This window comes from Emydura macquarii, unplaced genomic scaffold (genome assembly GCF_026122565.2).
Source record: "Emydura macquarii macquarii isolate MOO-44397 ecotype Brisbane River unplaced genomic scaffold, CSIRO-AGI_Emac_v2 contig_2897, whole genome shotgun sequence".
In the NCBI taxonomy this organism is placed as follows: Eukaryota; Metazoa; Chordata; order Testudines; family Chelidae; genus Emydura; species Emydura macquarii.
Window position 1 is genome coordinate 54,979,994 of NW_027133034.1, and position 14,787 is coordinate 54,994,780.

Below are 14,787 nucleotides of genomic sequence, written 5' to 3' on the forward strand. Positions count from 1 at the left end.
ATACAAAATGTCTTTGTGGATGCCATTTTGGACTCATTCCACAAAAGCAATTAAAGCTGAGATTTTCAAAGCTACCTCTGGGACTTGTACATTCCAACATTCATTTAAGTTAATGGTAAATGGGCATCCAAAGCCCTCAATTAGCTATGAAAATCCCACTCAGAAAAAAAGCTTTTAAAACTTTTTCTTCATTTCAGAGAGGTATTTTAAAGCCAAAACAAAATTTTTAAAATGTCACATAATGGCAGTGGGAATTCTCCCTTGGGAGAAATACAAAATTGCAGTTCCAACATGATAGGTTCCATGGGACACTGCAAAATCTTATGATTTGTCCCATGTACCGCATGTACAAGTTGGAACACTGTATTTAACTTAGAAACACAGCCATTGCACCTGCATGGTCATTTTTCCAGGCTGATTTTTTTTCCCCACTGTGTAGCAATTCTGAAATCAATTAATTGATTTTAATATGAGTTTTTGTTGTATTCTAGTGGCTCCATTTACAGTACATTGTAATGGGTCTAAATTACTCATGGACCTAATCAAACTGGAATGAAATTATGCCTATATAATGCAATATATTAAGGGTGAAATACACTTTGTGCAGAGAATTAGTACAAGACTTATATGCCATTTAAGTCCCCACAGGTAGGGCCTGTGATGCTTATGCCTTGTGCGGGCACTCTGGAAAATGGGTGAATTTCACTCCAGAGCATAGTATTGTCTTAAATGAAAATCAACACCAAAACAATCTGAAACAACTAAAATTAATATTATGTTTTGTTATTTACTATTAAAAGGGTATAGCCAATTCAAATAAGCTTGTTCTGAGTGTAAAATGATGGTATATGTAGTGTACCAAGTTTAAGCACTATGAAGTTTAAAGCAATCAAATATTAACCCCTGAAATATTGGATTTGCAGTGGCTTTATATTCCATAGCTGAAATATAGTGGCATGGTGTCACTGCTTAGCATTGTTAAAATTACATATCCACATAAAAACAGCAGTGATTTTTTAAGTAGATACTATTTTTCTGATCTGAACAATACTTATTTTATATTTTTAATACCTCTTACCAGGCATATGCTATTTTACTGCTGAGAGTTTTATAAATTCTGCCTGAATTTTATACTTAGGATATTCTATTAATATTTGTATCACACGGTAGATTATAATTTATCTCATTTCTTCATTTCCTAGGACCTAGCAATAACTTTGTTGTTTGTCATAATACCTGTTCCTGGACATTTTATAAAACATCTCATGACCACCTCTGGTATGACAAAAATAGTTTAGCCTTTTAATTCTGTTCTTTCCTTTTATAGTTTCAGTAAATGGAAAACTGTAATTGCATTCACACTGCTATTACATAATTAAAAAAAAATAATCAGAAAGAGTTTAAAGTAGGATATTTTCAATGGAAAATCAGTTAGAATGTAAAGATTACATATGAAAACTTCTTGGGGCTAATTCTCTATTGAAAGTCTACTGACTTTCACATTATGTAGTCTTTCATACCTGTGCAAAGCAAACATAAAATGTTACCAGCTCTCAATGGTAGGATTTTACACCCGCTTTGGACAGGTGTAATTATTACAACAGCTGCAAGGCAGCAGAGAATCAGACCCCTTCATGTTTTAAAAATTCTTACAGGCTGTTATCCTTTATATTTATAATAATGTTACTATTGTTATATATAATCATTTTATGATAAGTAATAGCTAACTGTAAAAGTCTTCTGACACAGCTTTTACATATTTTGCCTGTCTGGTCATTACTTTTGTGAAAAAGTGTGTCAAGCTAACTCTGTAGCCAGGAAATCCTGAGAATCAGCACTTTCAATTTACATGACAAAACTCAGAAATGTGACAGAAATGGACTACAGTGGCAATCTCCACTCATCAAAATTTGGTTTTGTAGTCAAAGAGCAGTAATGCTGCAGGTAGAGAATAAGCTGAACTGAAAAAAAATAGTATGTAGGAAGATTCCACAACTCTTGTTTGCATGATGCCTGGCTGTAGACAGTACTGTTAATCTTTCATAAGCACTAAAAGGCAATATTTAAAAAAAAATCTCTCTTAAAGGTCTGATCCACCAAATTTTACAAGCAAAAACATGGCTCATTTTTCATACACTCACCTGCTTCTGTAGCCACCTTTCTCGCTTTCTTTGTTTTTTTCTCAAATTCTTCAACTTGTTTCTCTCTCTTTTGCTTAGCTTATGATTGACAGCAACCAAGGAAACACTGGCAGGCTGCAGAAGACCAACAGGTGTGATGTGTTGCTGTCCAATGTCCTCTTCTATAGCACCCCCAGATGAAGAGAGGTCCATTATGAAAGGCAGCTGGTCAGCAATGGCACCCCCAGATGCTTCAAAACTGTAATCACATTCTGTCTCTCTGTATGTTAATGTATTGCAGGAAGTAACTGAAAACTTTTTTGGTAGCTCATCAGAATTATGCAGGCCCTGGAAGGAATTATTATTTCTATTGGACTCTAACGGCAAGTTAGCTCTTGGGTAAATGGGTTGTGTTTCATTTTGCCTGTGGTAAATATGCCCTTTACTGGAAACTCCATACAAACTAGGCAACAAGACAAGTCTCTCTCTGATATTCAAATCCAAACTATGTGCTTTTCTATGAAAAGTTTTTATAGTGCATCTATCATTCTCAGGCCATGGAGCTGGAAGACTTTTTTTTGTATTAAACTCTTTGAAGTGCAGTTTTTTACTGTTCATCTCAAAGCTGGTTGATCTCACCTCCAGGCAAAGTGCTTCTGTTAATCTTCCAGTATCATTAGTATTTTTAGCCATGAATGAAAGCCCTTGATTTCTGGGTCCCAAAATTCCACAGGTCATTCTCTGTTGTACTTCGTTGTTAAAACCAGATGGAACTTTGCAAAGTGAAATGTGTTTTATTGATGATCTTGCTAGTCTAACTGAACAGGCTGGCTGATAATCAATTCGACTCTTGCAGAAATGTATATTTGCAAACAGGCCACAAGAACATTTTGTATTGCTGGCAAAGTTAAAGCCTCCCAAACGGGCCCCACAGAATGGGCAGTTCAGTTTTCCAATCATCCACTCTGCCTACACATGAGAGAAAAAACAATGGATTCATTGTAAATAAAAAGAGAGAGAAACTACTAGATTATTTTTTCTTCCAATAAAAGGGTCCATTTTTTGTTTTGTGAGTGACAGAAAATGGACTGCACAATAAAAATGAAACCAAACATAAATCAGACTAGACCTTTGAAAACTGTACTTTATAGAGACAATTCCAAAAACTCTAGAAAGATAACACATTTCAAAATACAGCTGCTTAAAAATATTCTTAAATATTCCTAGAAATTTTGTGGTTAGAGTGAGGATAGTACCGTATTACTAATAAAACATTAAACTCTTTAAAATGATTAAATAAGTCCACAAAATTAATTGTGAATTAGCAGGTACAATTTCACAGTTAAGTTTGAGTGTCAATACACCTTTTGAATACCAAACACAGTGGGACGAGATTTCCAACAAAAACGACTAAAGCTCCACTTATCACAGAAATTCAAAAGAGAGAATTTTTACTTTAAGGGACAATGTAAGGTATAAGCAAATACACTAAAAATGAGAAATTCAAAGCAGAAATGGCATCAATAAAAGTTAAGCTGAACATTGCAGGTAATAAAATACATTCTCCAAGCAATGAATTTTAAAATGGAGTAATAATTTTCATAAGTGAAATTATAAACAATATTTCATCATTTTCAAGTCACTATTTCCTTTTTTAAGGAAAATACATATGAAAGCTCCAACTCTGCAAACAGTCATGCACATTCGTTACTTATGAACAGAGTAGTTCAAATCAATATCTATTCAGTGGAGCTATTTGTATGGGTAATGTAACATATGTTTAAGTGTTTGCAGGATTAAGGTCCAAGTGATTAGACAACATTATAAACTTAGGCTAGATATTTCTAACTCAGGAACCTAAAGTTATATTATAGGAGGAGCTGATAGCATTGCCTATTATTAAGGTTGTCTGACACTTCCCATTATACAGTCTGTTTTCAGTTGCTTATAACTTTGTCAAGCTTTGGACAAAACGTTTCCATAACTGGTGTCTAACTCAGGATGAATTTTTTGGGAAGTTTCAGCCAGAATGGTTTAGCCATTTCAGAGAACGAGGCTAAGGAAAAAACTATTTTGCAATGTTAAAAAAATTTCTGGAGCCCTTTTCTTTGACAAGCTCTAATGCTTTGGAGCACAGACTTGAATGGGGCAGGAGGGTGGCCTTTGTGTCATGAATGTGCCTTTTACTGTTCCTGTGAAAATCAGTCCAAATTTAGCTAAGTTATAAGCCTTTATAAAATCTCAGTTCACACGTTCAATATAAAATTCTTACTTTAGCAGCTAAAATCTCCAAAGATTCCATGAGAACTGAGCGTGATCCACCCCCATAAAATTCTTGTGTGTGACTGGACTGCACATGAGCCATCATCGCAGAGCAACTGAGCATTTTCAGGGATTCACTAGGGATTCACAACTGCAGTTGCTGCAGGGCAGGTACCAGAATTGAGCTGAGGGATATTGTCTCTCCTGTGCACTCAGTGAATCTTCTGCTGGTACCGAGGCAGCTTGGAGGAAGCCATCTAATTCAAATGCAGAGAGGACAAACGCTGGACCAGGGGAAAGGAGAGGGGGATGGAAAGAGTAAATTGGAACACAGAGCCTGCTGAGACTGGGACTGGAAGAGGTGTGGAGGGGAGAGAAATGGTCACTTGGAGTTGTGGGGCACTGGGACTGGTAGACAGAGATTGAAGGAAGGCTAGAACTACATGGCCACAGGAGGCTGGAACTGAGAGTGAAGGTGGGGAAGGGGAAATCTGTGACTGGCTAGGCAAAGAGTTTGGAACTGGGAGCTAGCGGGAGGGTGAAGATGAGAGGCTGTAACTGGCTGGGCAAGCAGACTGGGACTGGAAGACAGGGAAGGCTGGTAACCATTAAGGGAAATGGGAAGAAGGAGAGGAGGACTGGGACCCAGTTGGTGAGAGGGGATGGCACTGAGATAGGAAAAGGAGCTGAGGGAAAGGGGAGAACAAAGAGATTGGGACTGAGAATTGTGGGGCGGGTGAAAGGAAAGAGATTTGATATGGAGCTAGGTTGCAGGGGGACAACTGGGACTAGCTGGACAAAGAAACTGAGAAAAGAAGTCAGGGAGGGGGGAAACAACTAGAGGAGACTGGAGGAGGAGCCAGGAGTGGGGAAGGGTGATAGACTGGGAGAGTGGAGGGAGACTGGAACTCAAACAGGGACCCTCAAGGGGGAGACTAGTACTGGCTAAGCAAAGAGACCAAAACAGGGCTGAGAAGCCTGAATAATGGAAACTGAGACTGGTTAGGCAAAGAAGCATGGGACTGGGACCAGGGCTGGGGGAAGAGAGGAGACTGGGACAGACACAGGTTGGTGGTGACCAGGCAAAAGGGGCCAAGCTTGCGGAGCAGCCAGAAGAGTCTGTGTTCACTAGGACACACTTCTCTCTAGAACCTGGAAAGCAATCCAGGATCCCCAATTCACCATTCCTCTGCTGTCAACAAATATCTATGAAACCTAGTAACAAAGTGTTTGACTCATCTCCTCAAGTGCCAGCCCATAGGGATGATGACAATCTACTGTTGATGTGAATTACTCTGGCAGCTGAAGTGGCAAAGGTCTGTGCAATGGAACTAAAGGTTCCAACCCTGTTGACTACACAAATGAGTGTCAGTACGATGCCACTTGATGGAATTACTGTTTTTTCAGACTACTTTTTTTAAACCCTAGGAAATTACACACAAAAAAACTATGTTAAAAGAACATCATTAAAGTTACAAAGTCAAGCACTCAAAAGTTAAGAAATGCCAGAATTAAGGTTGCCTATGCAACCTTAATTTGTTTACCTTATGCACATACATTATAATAAAATCTTTAATTACATGATTACGTACTTTTTTCTCATAAGACCCATGCCTCATTCAGTGCACAGACTGGATGGTACTCACTTAATAAGCAGCTATGTAATATTTGGTTTTCTCCTTATTGTTCAATGTGTGGTTTCTTGCCTTATTTATTGAACACTAGCCAAACCTGGCTCTGAAGACAGAACTATTAATTTCCTCATAGGCTTTTTTATGGTGCTTCACAAACTTTAATAAATTCATTGTCACAACACCTTTCTGAGATGTATTTGTATTACCCCATTTCACAGATGGCGAACTGAGGCACAGAGAGATTGTCAAAAGTATCCACTAATTTTGGGTGCCCAATCTGAGACACGTAGGGCCTGATATTTCCGAGTACAGTACTTAGCATCATACACTACTTCATATGTTCAAAGCACAGTTTCCATTGAGTTCAACTGCAGGTGTGAGTGCTCAGCATTTCTGCAAATCAGATCAATGGTGTCAAGTTAAAACCAGTTAGTGGCCACCTGTGAAAAGTTTGGTTTAAGTGACTCATGTAGGACCTTTGTGGCAGAGACAGGGACAGAATTCAATTCTCCAGGGAAGCATTCAACTGCCTTAATCATGAGACTCTCCCTTCTCTTCCTGTAATCCCTTGCATCATTCACCACATTCCGACTTTTGCAACAAAAGAGGCAGGGGTCGTAGCCAATAACCTCATTCAGTACATAATCTAGATTCAATCACTGGATCCAGATGGACCCCAGAACAGGTCCACCCAGTGCACTGAATGAGGCAGGGTCCTGTGGAAAAAAATCGTGTGTGATCATATCATTAAGGACTTTATTATAATGCATCCAAAGAGGGCCAAATTAAGATTGCACGGGCAAGATTAATTCTGGCATTTCCTAACTTCTGAGTGTTTGACTCTGCACCCTTAATGTTCTTTTAATGTGGTTTTGTGTGTGTAATATCAAACGCTATTAGCTGTTTATGATGAAATGCTAAAATCCAATAAAATTCTCCCCAAAATGAAGGAAGCAGTCAATACTGATTGAGTCCTAAAATCAGATAGGATAATCAGAAAAAGAAAACCCTAGGCCAATATCAGTGCTTATAATTGTCTATTAAATAAATTCCACAATACTAGCTGCTAGTCTCAAAGTAGTAACTCAAAAAGTTGTGAGAGATGATTTCTAGAGAGATGAACAGTTAAAGACTCAGAAGAGCCAAAGGCTATCTTTTCTCTGGATATGTAAAGGTTTAAGATTAGCAGGAATGGGACTATTTGTTATTCAGGATCAGCAGGAATGGGACTATATGCTAGAGTTTTAAAAAATTATATCTATCCCTCTTCAGTCCGGTTCTGTGGACAAATGCCACTCCTTTGTTAACAGTAGCATTAAAACTACTAACCACAGTAATCAATGCCAGCAAAAACTAAAGGGCCAGATGATTAGCTGATGTAAACTGGAATAGCTCTGTTTAACTAAATGGAGCTACTTTGTTTTATAATTGTGGATGATGTGGCCCAAGGTAAATAAATTCATATATAGCAAACCAGGAATATAAGATCATTCATTCATGGACGGATGGACAGAAGAAAGAATACAAATATACAAAATAACAGAAGTATATCCACCTGGTGCATCAGCAATGCTGCCTTGACTAATGCCTGCTGCCCCTCTTCATTCTCCAAATAAAATATCAAATACCACGCTTATAAATCCAGGAGCCTACCTTTTCTATTGCACATTTTACCCAGTCTGGAAGAGCTTCCAAGTTCATGTGCCATACATTGCAAGTATATGGAGAAGTAGTTGAATAATGTGATTTCTGTAAAACAAAGACACATTAAATTGATAATCAACATTCATGTATATATTCTTTTCTTAGAAAAGAGCCTTTAGAATCAAATACAAATTAAAGCATTAAAAAGTTAGGAAGGGTAGATAACTGTTAAAATAAATAAAGCATTTCATGGATTAAATTATTTACTATCAAACTGGTAAATCCATATATCCTGGTGCTCTCACTAAACCTGTAATCAGGTAACCGCTGTAAGGAATACTGTGTTTCTGGTTCTCCAGACGGTAGACAGATTCTCTGACCCATACTCCTTCACATAACAACTAGAGAAAATATAAACAGCTGATTTTGCCTTTCTTTGATCTGGCAGAACAATGTTTGAACTTGTCTACTCTACAATCAAGTGTATTAGGAAATGATTTTAAAAACAGTTTTTCTGCCAATGCAAAAATCGGTCTTATATTTTCTCTCTCTCTCTTTCTTTCTCTCTTTTTTTTTTAAACTGTTCAAGAACTGGAAACAGCCTAAATCTTTAAAGTAGTTTTAAAACTGCTTTTTTTAAAGGTTGGATATTGTAGTTCAGACAGTTGTATTACCAAGGTGTATTACTGTGTTACTATGGCAATAATGTGAAGAACCAAAAAGAAGAAACAAAATTGTGATGAACAAGTATTTGTAATTAAGAATATATCTTGACTGCAGTTGAGCCTTAAAATTGTTAAAGCTTTATTAATTGCACTTTAAGTAATTACAATCATCTGCCTATCCTTTCGTCTTGAAGATACTGAGTGTAAGACTAAATCATGCAACATGTGTAAGCATGAAACTCAGCAGGACTGGTATAGTTATAATGTGCTGGAAATAGGGAGGGATACCACAGACATGGCAAATGGATTCATTACACATAGATCCACTGACCATTAGTGGAGGAGCTCCAGAAACGACTAAAGTTGCTTTGCTAATGCACTGCTATCAGGAAAAATAGATTCTGTCTTCTTCCTGAAATCCACTGAGAAGCCCTGCACAAAGTCAATTTACTCCAGTTTTGCACAAGAGTCAGAATTTCTATCTAAAAAGTTTATAGCAAGTTCATCACCTTGGTATCTGGTCTTAAGATTTGTTCCTAAGGTTTCCAACTTTCCAAGTCCTCTTTACTTATTATTCAGCTGCCATTATGTCTTCCACTATGAGTCTGAAGTCAGTGCTTTCCCTCAGCCTGGGTATTCAAAGCACAGTTTGGATGACAACCTCTAGATGATGATCTTATCATTTCAGCACAATAATTGCTTTCCAATGTCCCGGAAAAACAATTTTCCTTTAATTGTTATCCTCTGTTGACATGTCACTGCAGAACACTAGTTTTAATTCCATGTTCCTATGGATGATGAAAATGGAGTTCCCTAAGCACTTATTTCTAAAGCATCCAGCATGGGCCAATGGAATACTGATGCTCCCCAGAGCTCTGACCACAAGTTCCTTTCCCAGAAGGAGGTGAAACTACTCCCACAATATTAAAAATACCTGAATTATAAAGTAACAAAAATATTTCAAAACCCTAAACTCTGGAGAGGGGGAAGAGAGGTAATCTTGTATAATGGGCAGTAGCTTAAACAGTAATAGCCAATTAAGTCTCTCTTTTTCTGAAGATACACAATGGAAAAAGCTCTAAGGACATCTCTATAAAACAAGACAGCAATGTAAGAAAAACAACATGCAACTGGAAGTAGGAACTGCAAACAAGGTTAATTTACTTAAGAGTAGATAAACAAGAGATTTTTGAGTGAAGGAATACATCAATTAAATTATGATGTTTTTGATAAAGAAAGAACACATCTCTTAAAACATACACCAGAAGAAAAGATATTCCAAAAATAAGATAGCTATATGGTGGAAAGTCTGGGCTCCTTGCTCCTAAAAAACTTTCTATAACACACTAACTGTAAATGGGAGCTATGTCTATCTCAGACTGGTAAGGCCTCAGAGATGGATATGGACAAGATTGAAGAAGTCTAAGAAAACTGAGGTTTTCTTATTAAGTTTCCTGGTCTTCATGTGGGTCATAATCTAGCCTTCCAATGTCAGGTGGAAGTGTGCAAATCCAGAATAACTCCACTGCCTTCAAAGGAATTTACACTGAATTTACAATGGTGTTACTGAAAGCAGAATTTGGCCCTAATTGTTTTGAGAAAAGGTCACTCTGAAGAGAGATTATTCCCAAAATGACTGTCAAAAATGTTAAGATTCTGTCACCCGTATTTTTAGTAAAAGTCAGGGACAGGTCACGTGCAATCAACAAACATTTATGGAAGCCACAACCTGTCCCTGACTTTTACTGAAAACACCCTGGGACAGGGGGGATAACAGAGCTGCCAGGGCTCGCAGCTGCTCCAGCCAGCTGTTCTGCAGCAGCCCTGGGTCGGGCGGGCTGGCTGGCTGACCAGCTGCTGGGTAGCTGCTGCTCCGCAGCCCCAGGGCTTGCCACCGATCAGTTGTTCAGTATCAACCCCATGGCTGACAGCAGCTCCAGCCCTGCCCCAGAAATCATGGAGGTCCCAGAAAGACACGGAATCCATGACCTCTGTGACTAAATCGTATCCTTAACTATAGTAAGCATAACCTCCAGCTCAAGTAAGGATCACTGGAATGCAGTGGAACAAATACAGTTCTGCTATGCTGGAGGAGGGAGGAATGCAGTACGTGAAGGGGACACAGACCCCAGAACATAGCAGAGCACGGTCTTGTGGATGGGCCTTGATCCACAATACCTTGGAGGACAGTTTTTTGGGCCTTGTGGTGGATATGCAACTACACAGTTGCACTGGATACAATTCCTAAATGGGAGAGGCGCATAACAATCATAGAGGCTATTGAAGTCCTAAGGTTTAATAGCAGCTGCCGTGCACCTCTGCACCCGCCTTACATCTCTCTGGGGAATGTCTATATAAAGCCCAATTATTCAAAGTGTTCTCACCAAACATGAGTTGCTACTAAGGACACAGGGTAACATCTTCAAAGGTATTTAGGTGCCCAATGAGACAAATAAGCACCCAATGATATTTTCAAAAGCATCTAATTCCAACTAAAATTAGTTAGGCACGCAGGTACTTTTGAAAATCCCACTAGATACCGTTGAAAATATGGCCATCTATGGGGATAGTTCATAAGTTCTTGGCCAATAGCTCCAATTTTACTCACTGGCTTCCAACTTTGCCAGGACCCCTGCTCACTCTCCCCCCACTTGTCAGTCAACTGGTGAGGATTTCCAGCCCTCATATACTGTAAAGTCAGGAAGGCCCTGTCTCCCCTGACATCATCCCTCATCACCTTGATTTCCGTATATGTTAACTGGGGACACAGAATCTGTGACTCCATCCTGGAAGAGGAGGTGGGATGGAGTGGCTGCTATTGGAGCTACTTAGCTGCCTTTAGAGGGTTTCCCCTTTCTCCACATTCACATTCGATTCTGTGGCTGCAGAAGTGTTTGGGCTCCATTTTGCAGATGTGCTTCAGGCCAGGACTTGGGCCTAAAAATTGAGTTAAAAATAATATTGGGGAAAAAAATCAATAAATTGAGACAGCCATATTTTTATGGACATATGGATGAGGAATTCTGAGAGCAATAGCCTATGATACTCTAGAGAGTTTTAAATTGTGTACTTATGCAAACCAATATGCATGTGTGAGTCTGTGACTTTATAAAATCCCTGATCACTGACTAGCTGTACAGCTATATTTAATGCTATATTGTTTATATTACCCTCTTAAAAGAATGAAAATTAATTTCAATCACTACTGATTACTTCCTTCTTCACTGGCAGGCAAACATAGCATTTTGGAGTGCTTCTAGTGCATCAAAAAATCAATATAGTGTATTCTGTTGACTTTTCTCTTTGATCCAAAACCATAAAAGATGTCAGCAGGATTGTCAGTTTGATAATTAATGTTGTTGCAAAGCAGCAGGAGGTGCTCATCCATTGTTTTCCGTCTGATTATTTTTAATTAAGAGATTGTGGATTTCAAAAAGTAGTATTTTAAATGTGTAGGCCATTCTGTTGTAAGAGAGGTTAGATCTGGTGAGTTATAATATTTTTATCACATCTCCTACATCTTATCTTTTAAAAATAAAGAGCAACAGTCAATTTCACACATAGAAATAGCTGGCATATAAAATTTAACTTTACTAACAATGCATGTCAGAATGAAACCACAGAACTCACTGCTACAAGATATTAAGGCAACAGGTTTATTAGGATTCAAAAAAAGGGTTGGACTTTTTACATGAATAATAAAAATATCTATATTTACACAAGCTAGCATACAAATGTATAAGGGATGTCAACCCTCCTCATGCTGCAGAACAAAGTAATAACTAAGGTCTCGTTTCACAAAGGGGACTTTGGCACTGCAACACCTAACTCCTAGGTGCCCTGCTGACCAATACAATTCACAGTCCCAAGATAGACACCCAGACTCTCTCATGTATTATATGGGGAGAGCTAGGTGCCTAAGAGAGATATACTAAGAAGCCAGAAAATTGAGTGGAGAGCTGCCTAAGCTAGCCAGGAGTGAAATGTAGAGGAAAGGGGCAGGGCTTAGGGCCCAGAACAAAGAATATATCTACACCACCTGCAGGAGAGAGCCTCCCAGACCAAGTCGACAGACTTGGGCTAACAGGGTTTGTGCTAGCCCTCTAAAAATAGATGTGCAGACAGCACTCTGAAGTTGCACCTCAAGCTGGAGCTCAGGCTCTGAAGCCTAGAGAAGTGGGTGGGCGTCATTGACTTGGGCCTTGGGTACCTGACTGACAAGATGAAGGGGGGGTGCCTATCTTTGCTCAGGATTCTTAGAGATGAACCCTTTCCTGCAGGTAGGCACCAAAGCCAGGTCAGCTCTTTCTTGTGAAAAACCAGTAAGAGAAGCAGAGAATCACTATAGCCAATAGCTCAGTGGTTAGGGCAGTCACCTGAGATATAGGATACCTGATTTCAAATCACTGCTCTGGAGCAGGGACTTGAACCTAGTTCTGCCTCTTTACAAGTGAGTATCCTAACCTCCAGGTGCTAGTATTCTGGCATGCCTTTCTCTCAATCTCTCCTATTGAAACTGTTCCACTTTGTATAATTAAATATTCATTAGATGAGAGACAGAAAAAGTGAGAGTCTAATTTTATTGCCAGGTTGTTAGGATACTCACCTGGGCTGTGAAGAGAGTCAGGTTCAAGTCCCTGCTCCAAATAATATTTAAATATGTATACAAGTGGAATAGCTTCAACAAGAGCAATTGAGAGAGACCCGCCTCAGAACAGCCTACTGCTTGTAGTTAGGGCACTCAGCTGGGATGTGGGAGAGCTGTGTTCAAACTCCTGCTCTTAATCAGGCAAAGTGGGAATTCTAACATGGGTCTTCCACATCCCAGGTAAATGCCCTAACTACTGGGCCTTCTGAAACACACACCAGTCAGCCCATCCCAAAATTTCCTGACCTATTCAGATCTGGCTGTCTTTCTTGTGGGTTAGCATGCATTGCTGATCAGCCCCTACAGGTGAGATAGGCCGGTGGAATGCCTAGTTTGAAGATTCTGCTGGGTTAAGCATGAGGGAAGGCTCTGAGCAATTAGTCTGAGGTGTGGGCCAGGGTTAGGACTTAAGCAGTTTTGTGCATGCCCATCAGTGGAAAATTAGGCTGCTATGGTGATTTACAGGCTACATGGTTAGACAGCAGCTAAACAATGGTTTTGTGAATGTCAGTGGTGTCCAAATGTTGGACGTAGGTGCCTAAATCTCTTCGTGAACCTACCCCTAAATGTCTACTTGCTTGCTTCGCTGGCAGTATTGCTTAAATTGTCTATTGTGGAATAGTCCATATTTGGGTTCTGTTCACTGTAGGAAATAGGCTAAGGTTTAGCCTGGCCTGGCCTGGCAATTCCATTGTTCCTATGTTACATTTATATTAGTAGCTGAAAGCCCATGCTGTCACATGGGTGTAATTCATACAGTCATGTGTGTAAAAACGTTTAAAATGGCTGATAATTTAAAAACTGGATGGTAACAGACCACAAATCCCAGTGCTAGCTGAACCTGGTGACATCCTAAATAAAATGCTCTCAACCATCACTAAACACTGACTCACAGATATTCTAGGCGTCTAACAATAACCAGAACACACAGTAACCCCAAACGAGTAACGTTTGGGGTTACTGTGTGTTCTGGTTATTGTTATGTTTTTTTGTGTCCTACCTAGCTTGCTGTAGCTAATAGAGCTAAAATATTATGGCATCGCTCAGCCAGTTCTGTCTGGTCTTGAATAAACTCAGTCTGTGTGTGTTACATGTCTCTCTGTCCCTGTCTGCTGGTTTCTCTGTGAGTGCAAGTAACTTCCAAGTATCCAAACATAACAGTTGTTTTGTTGTGTAAAGTGGTTGTGTAGCTTTGTGTGTATGGGTGTTATACTGGGAGATTAGTGTTGATATATGGAGGTGGTGAATGAGGGGTGTGTGCTGCAGTGAGGAGCTATATGTGTTTGGGGTTATTGTTTGTGCTGGTTGCGTTACTTGTGTGTGGGTTGTGTTATGCTGTGATAATTGTGTTGATTTGTGCAGGTGACAAATGAGGGGTATGTGCTATGTTGAGGGGCTATGTATATTTGGGATTACTGTATGTGCGTTGTGTTGATTTGTGTCTAGGAGGTTTGCGAGGAGATTTGTGTTGATTTATGCAGGGGACAATTGGGCATATGGGTGTGGCAGTTGGGCCAAGTAATCTACCATCTGTGCAGTCTCCCTCATGCAACCAATTAAACTGATATATGCAAATTAGCTGCAGAGTAAGGGTGGTGATCGATTAAGCTACCTCCAACATCACAATGGTCTAGGACTCTTGGCACAGCATAGATACATGCCTGTAACTATACACCACATGGGAGTAATTTGTTAAATCAAAATGGCTGAGAACTTAAAAACTGATGGTTACAGACAGCAAAACCCAGTGATGATTCAAGCTGGTGATATTCCGAACAAAAACAGTTCTCAACCATGTTTGTCACTGTTTTCAT

The 14,787-nt window shown here is 39.3% G+C and overlaps 1 protein-coding gene across 1 annotated transcript in view; it reads right to left on the bottom strand.

Moving 5' to 3' along the window:
• Positions 1–14,787, bottom strand: part of RNF180 (ring finger protein 180) — a 131,603-nt gene that overhangs the window by 108,811 nt on the left and 8,005 nt on the right. The window contains exons 3-4 of the mRNA XM_067568781.1: positions 7,670–7,765; positions 2,142–3,089 (exon numbers count right to left, since the gene is read on the bottom strand). Of these exons, the coding sequence (XP_067424882.1) occupies positions 2,142–3,089; positions 7,670–7,765 (1,044 nt within the window). The remainder of the gene's footprint in view (positions 1–2,141; positions 3,090–7,669; positions 7,766–14,787) is intronic.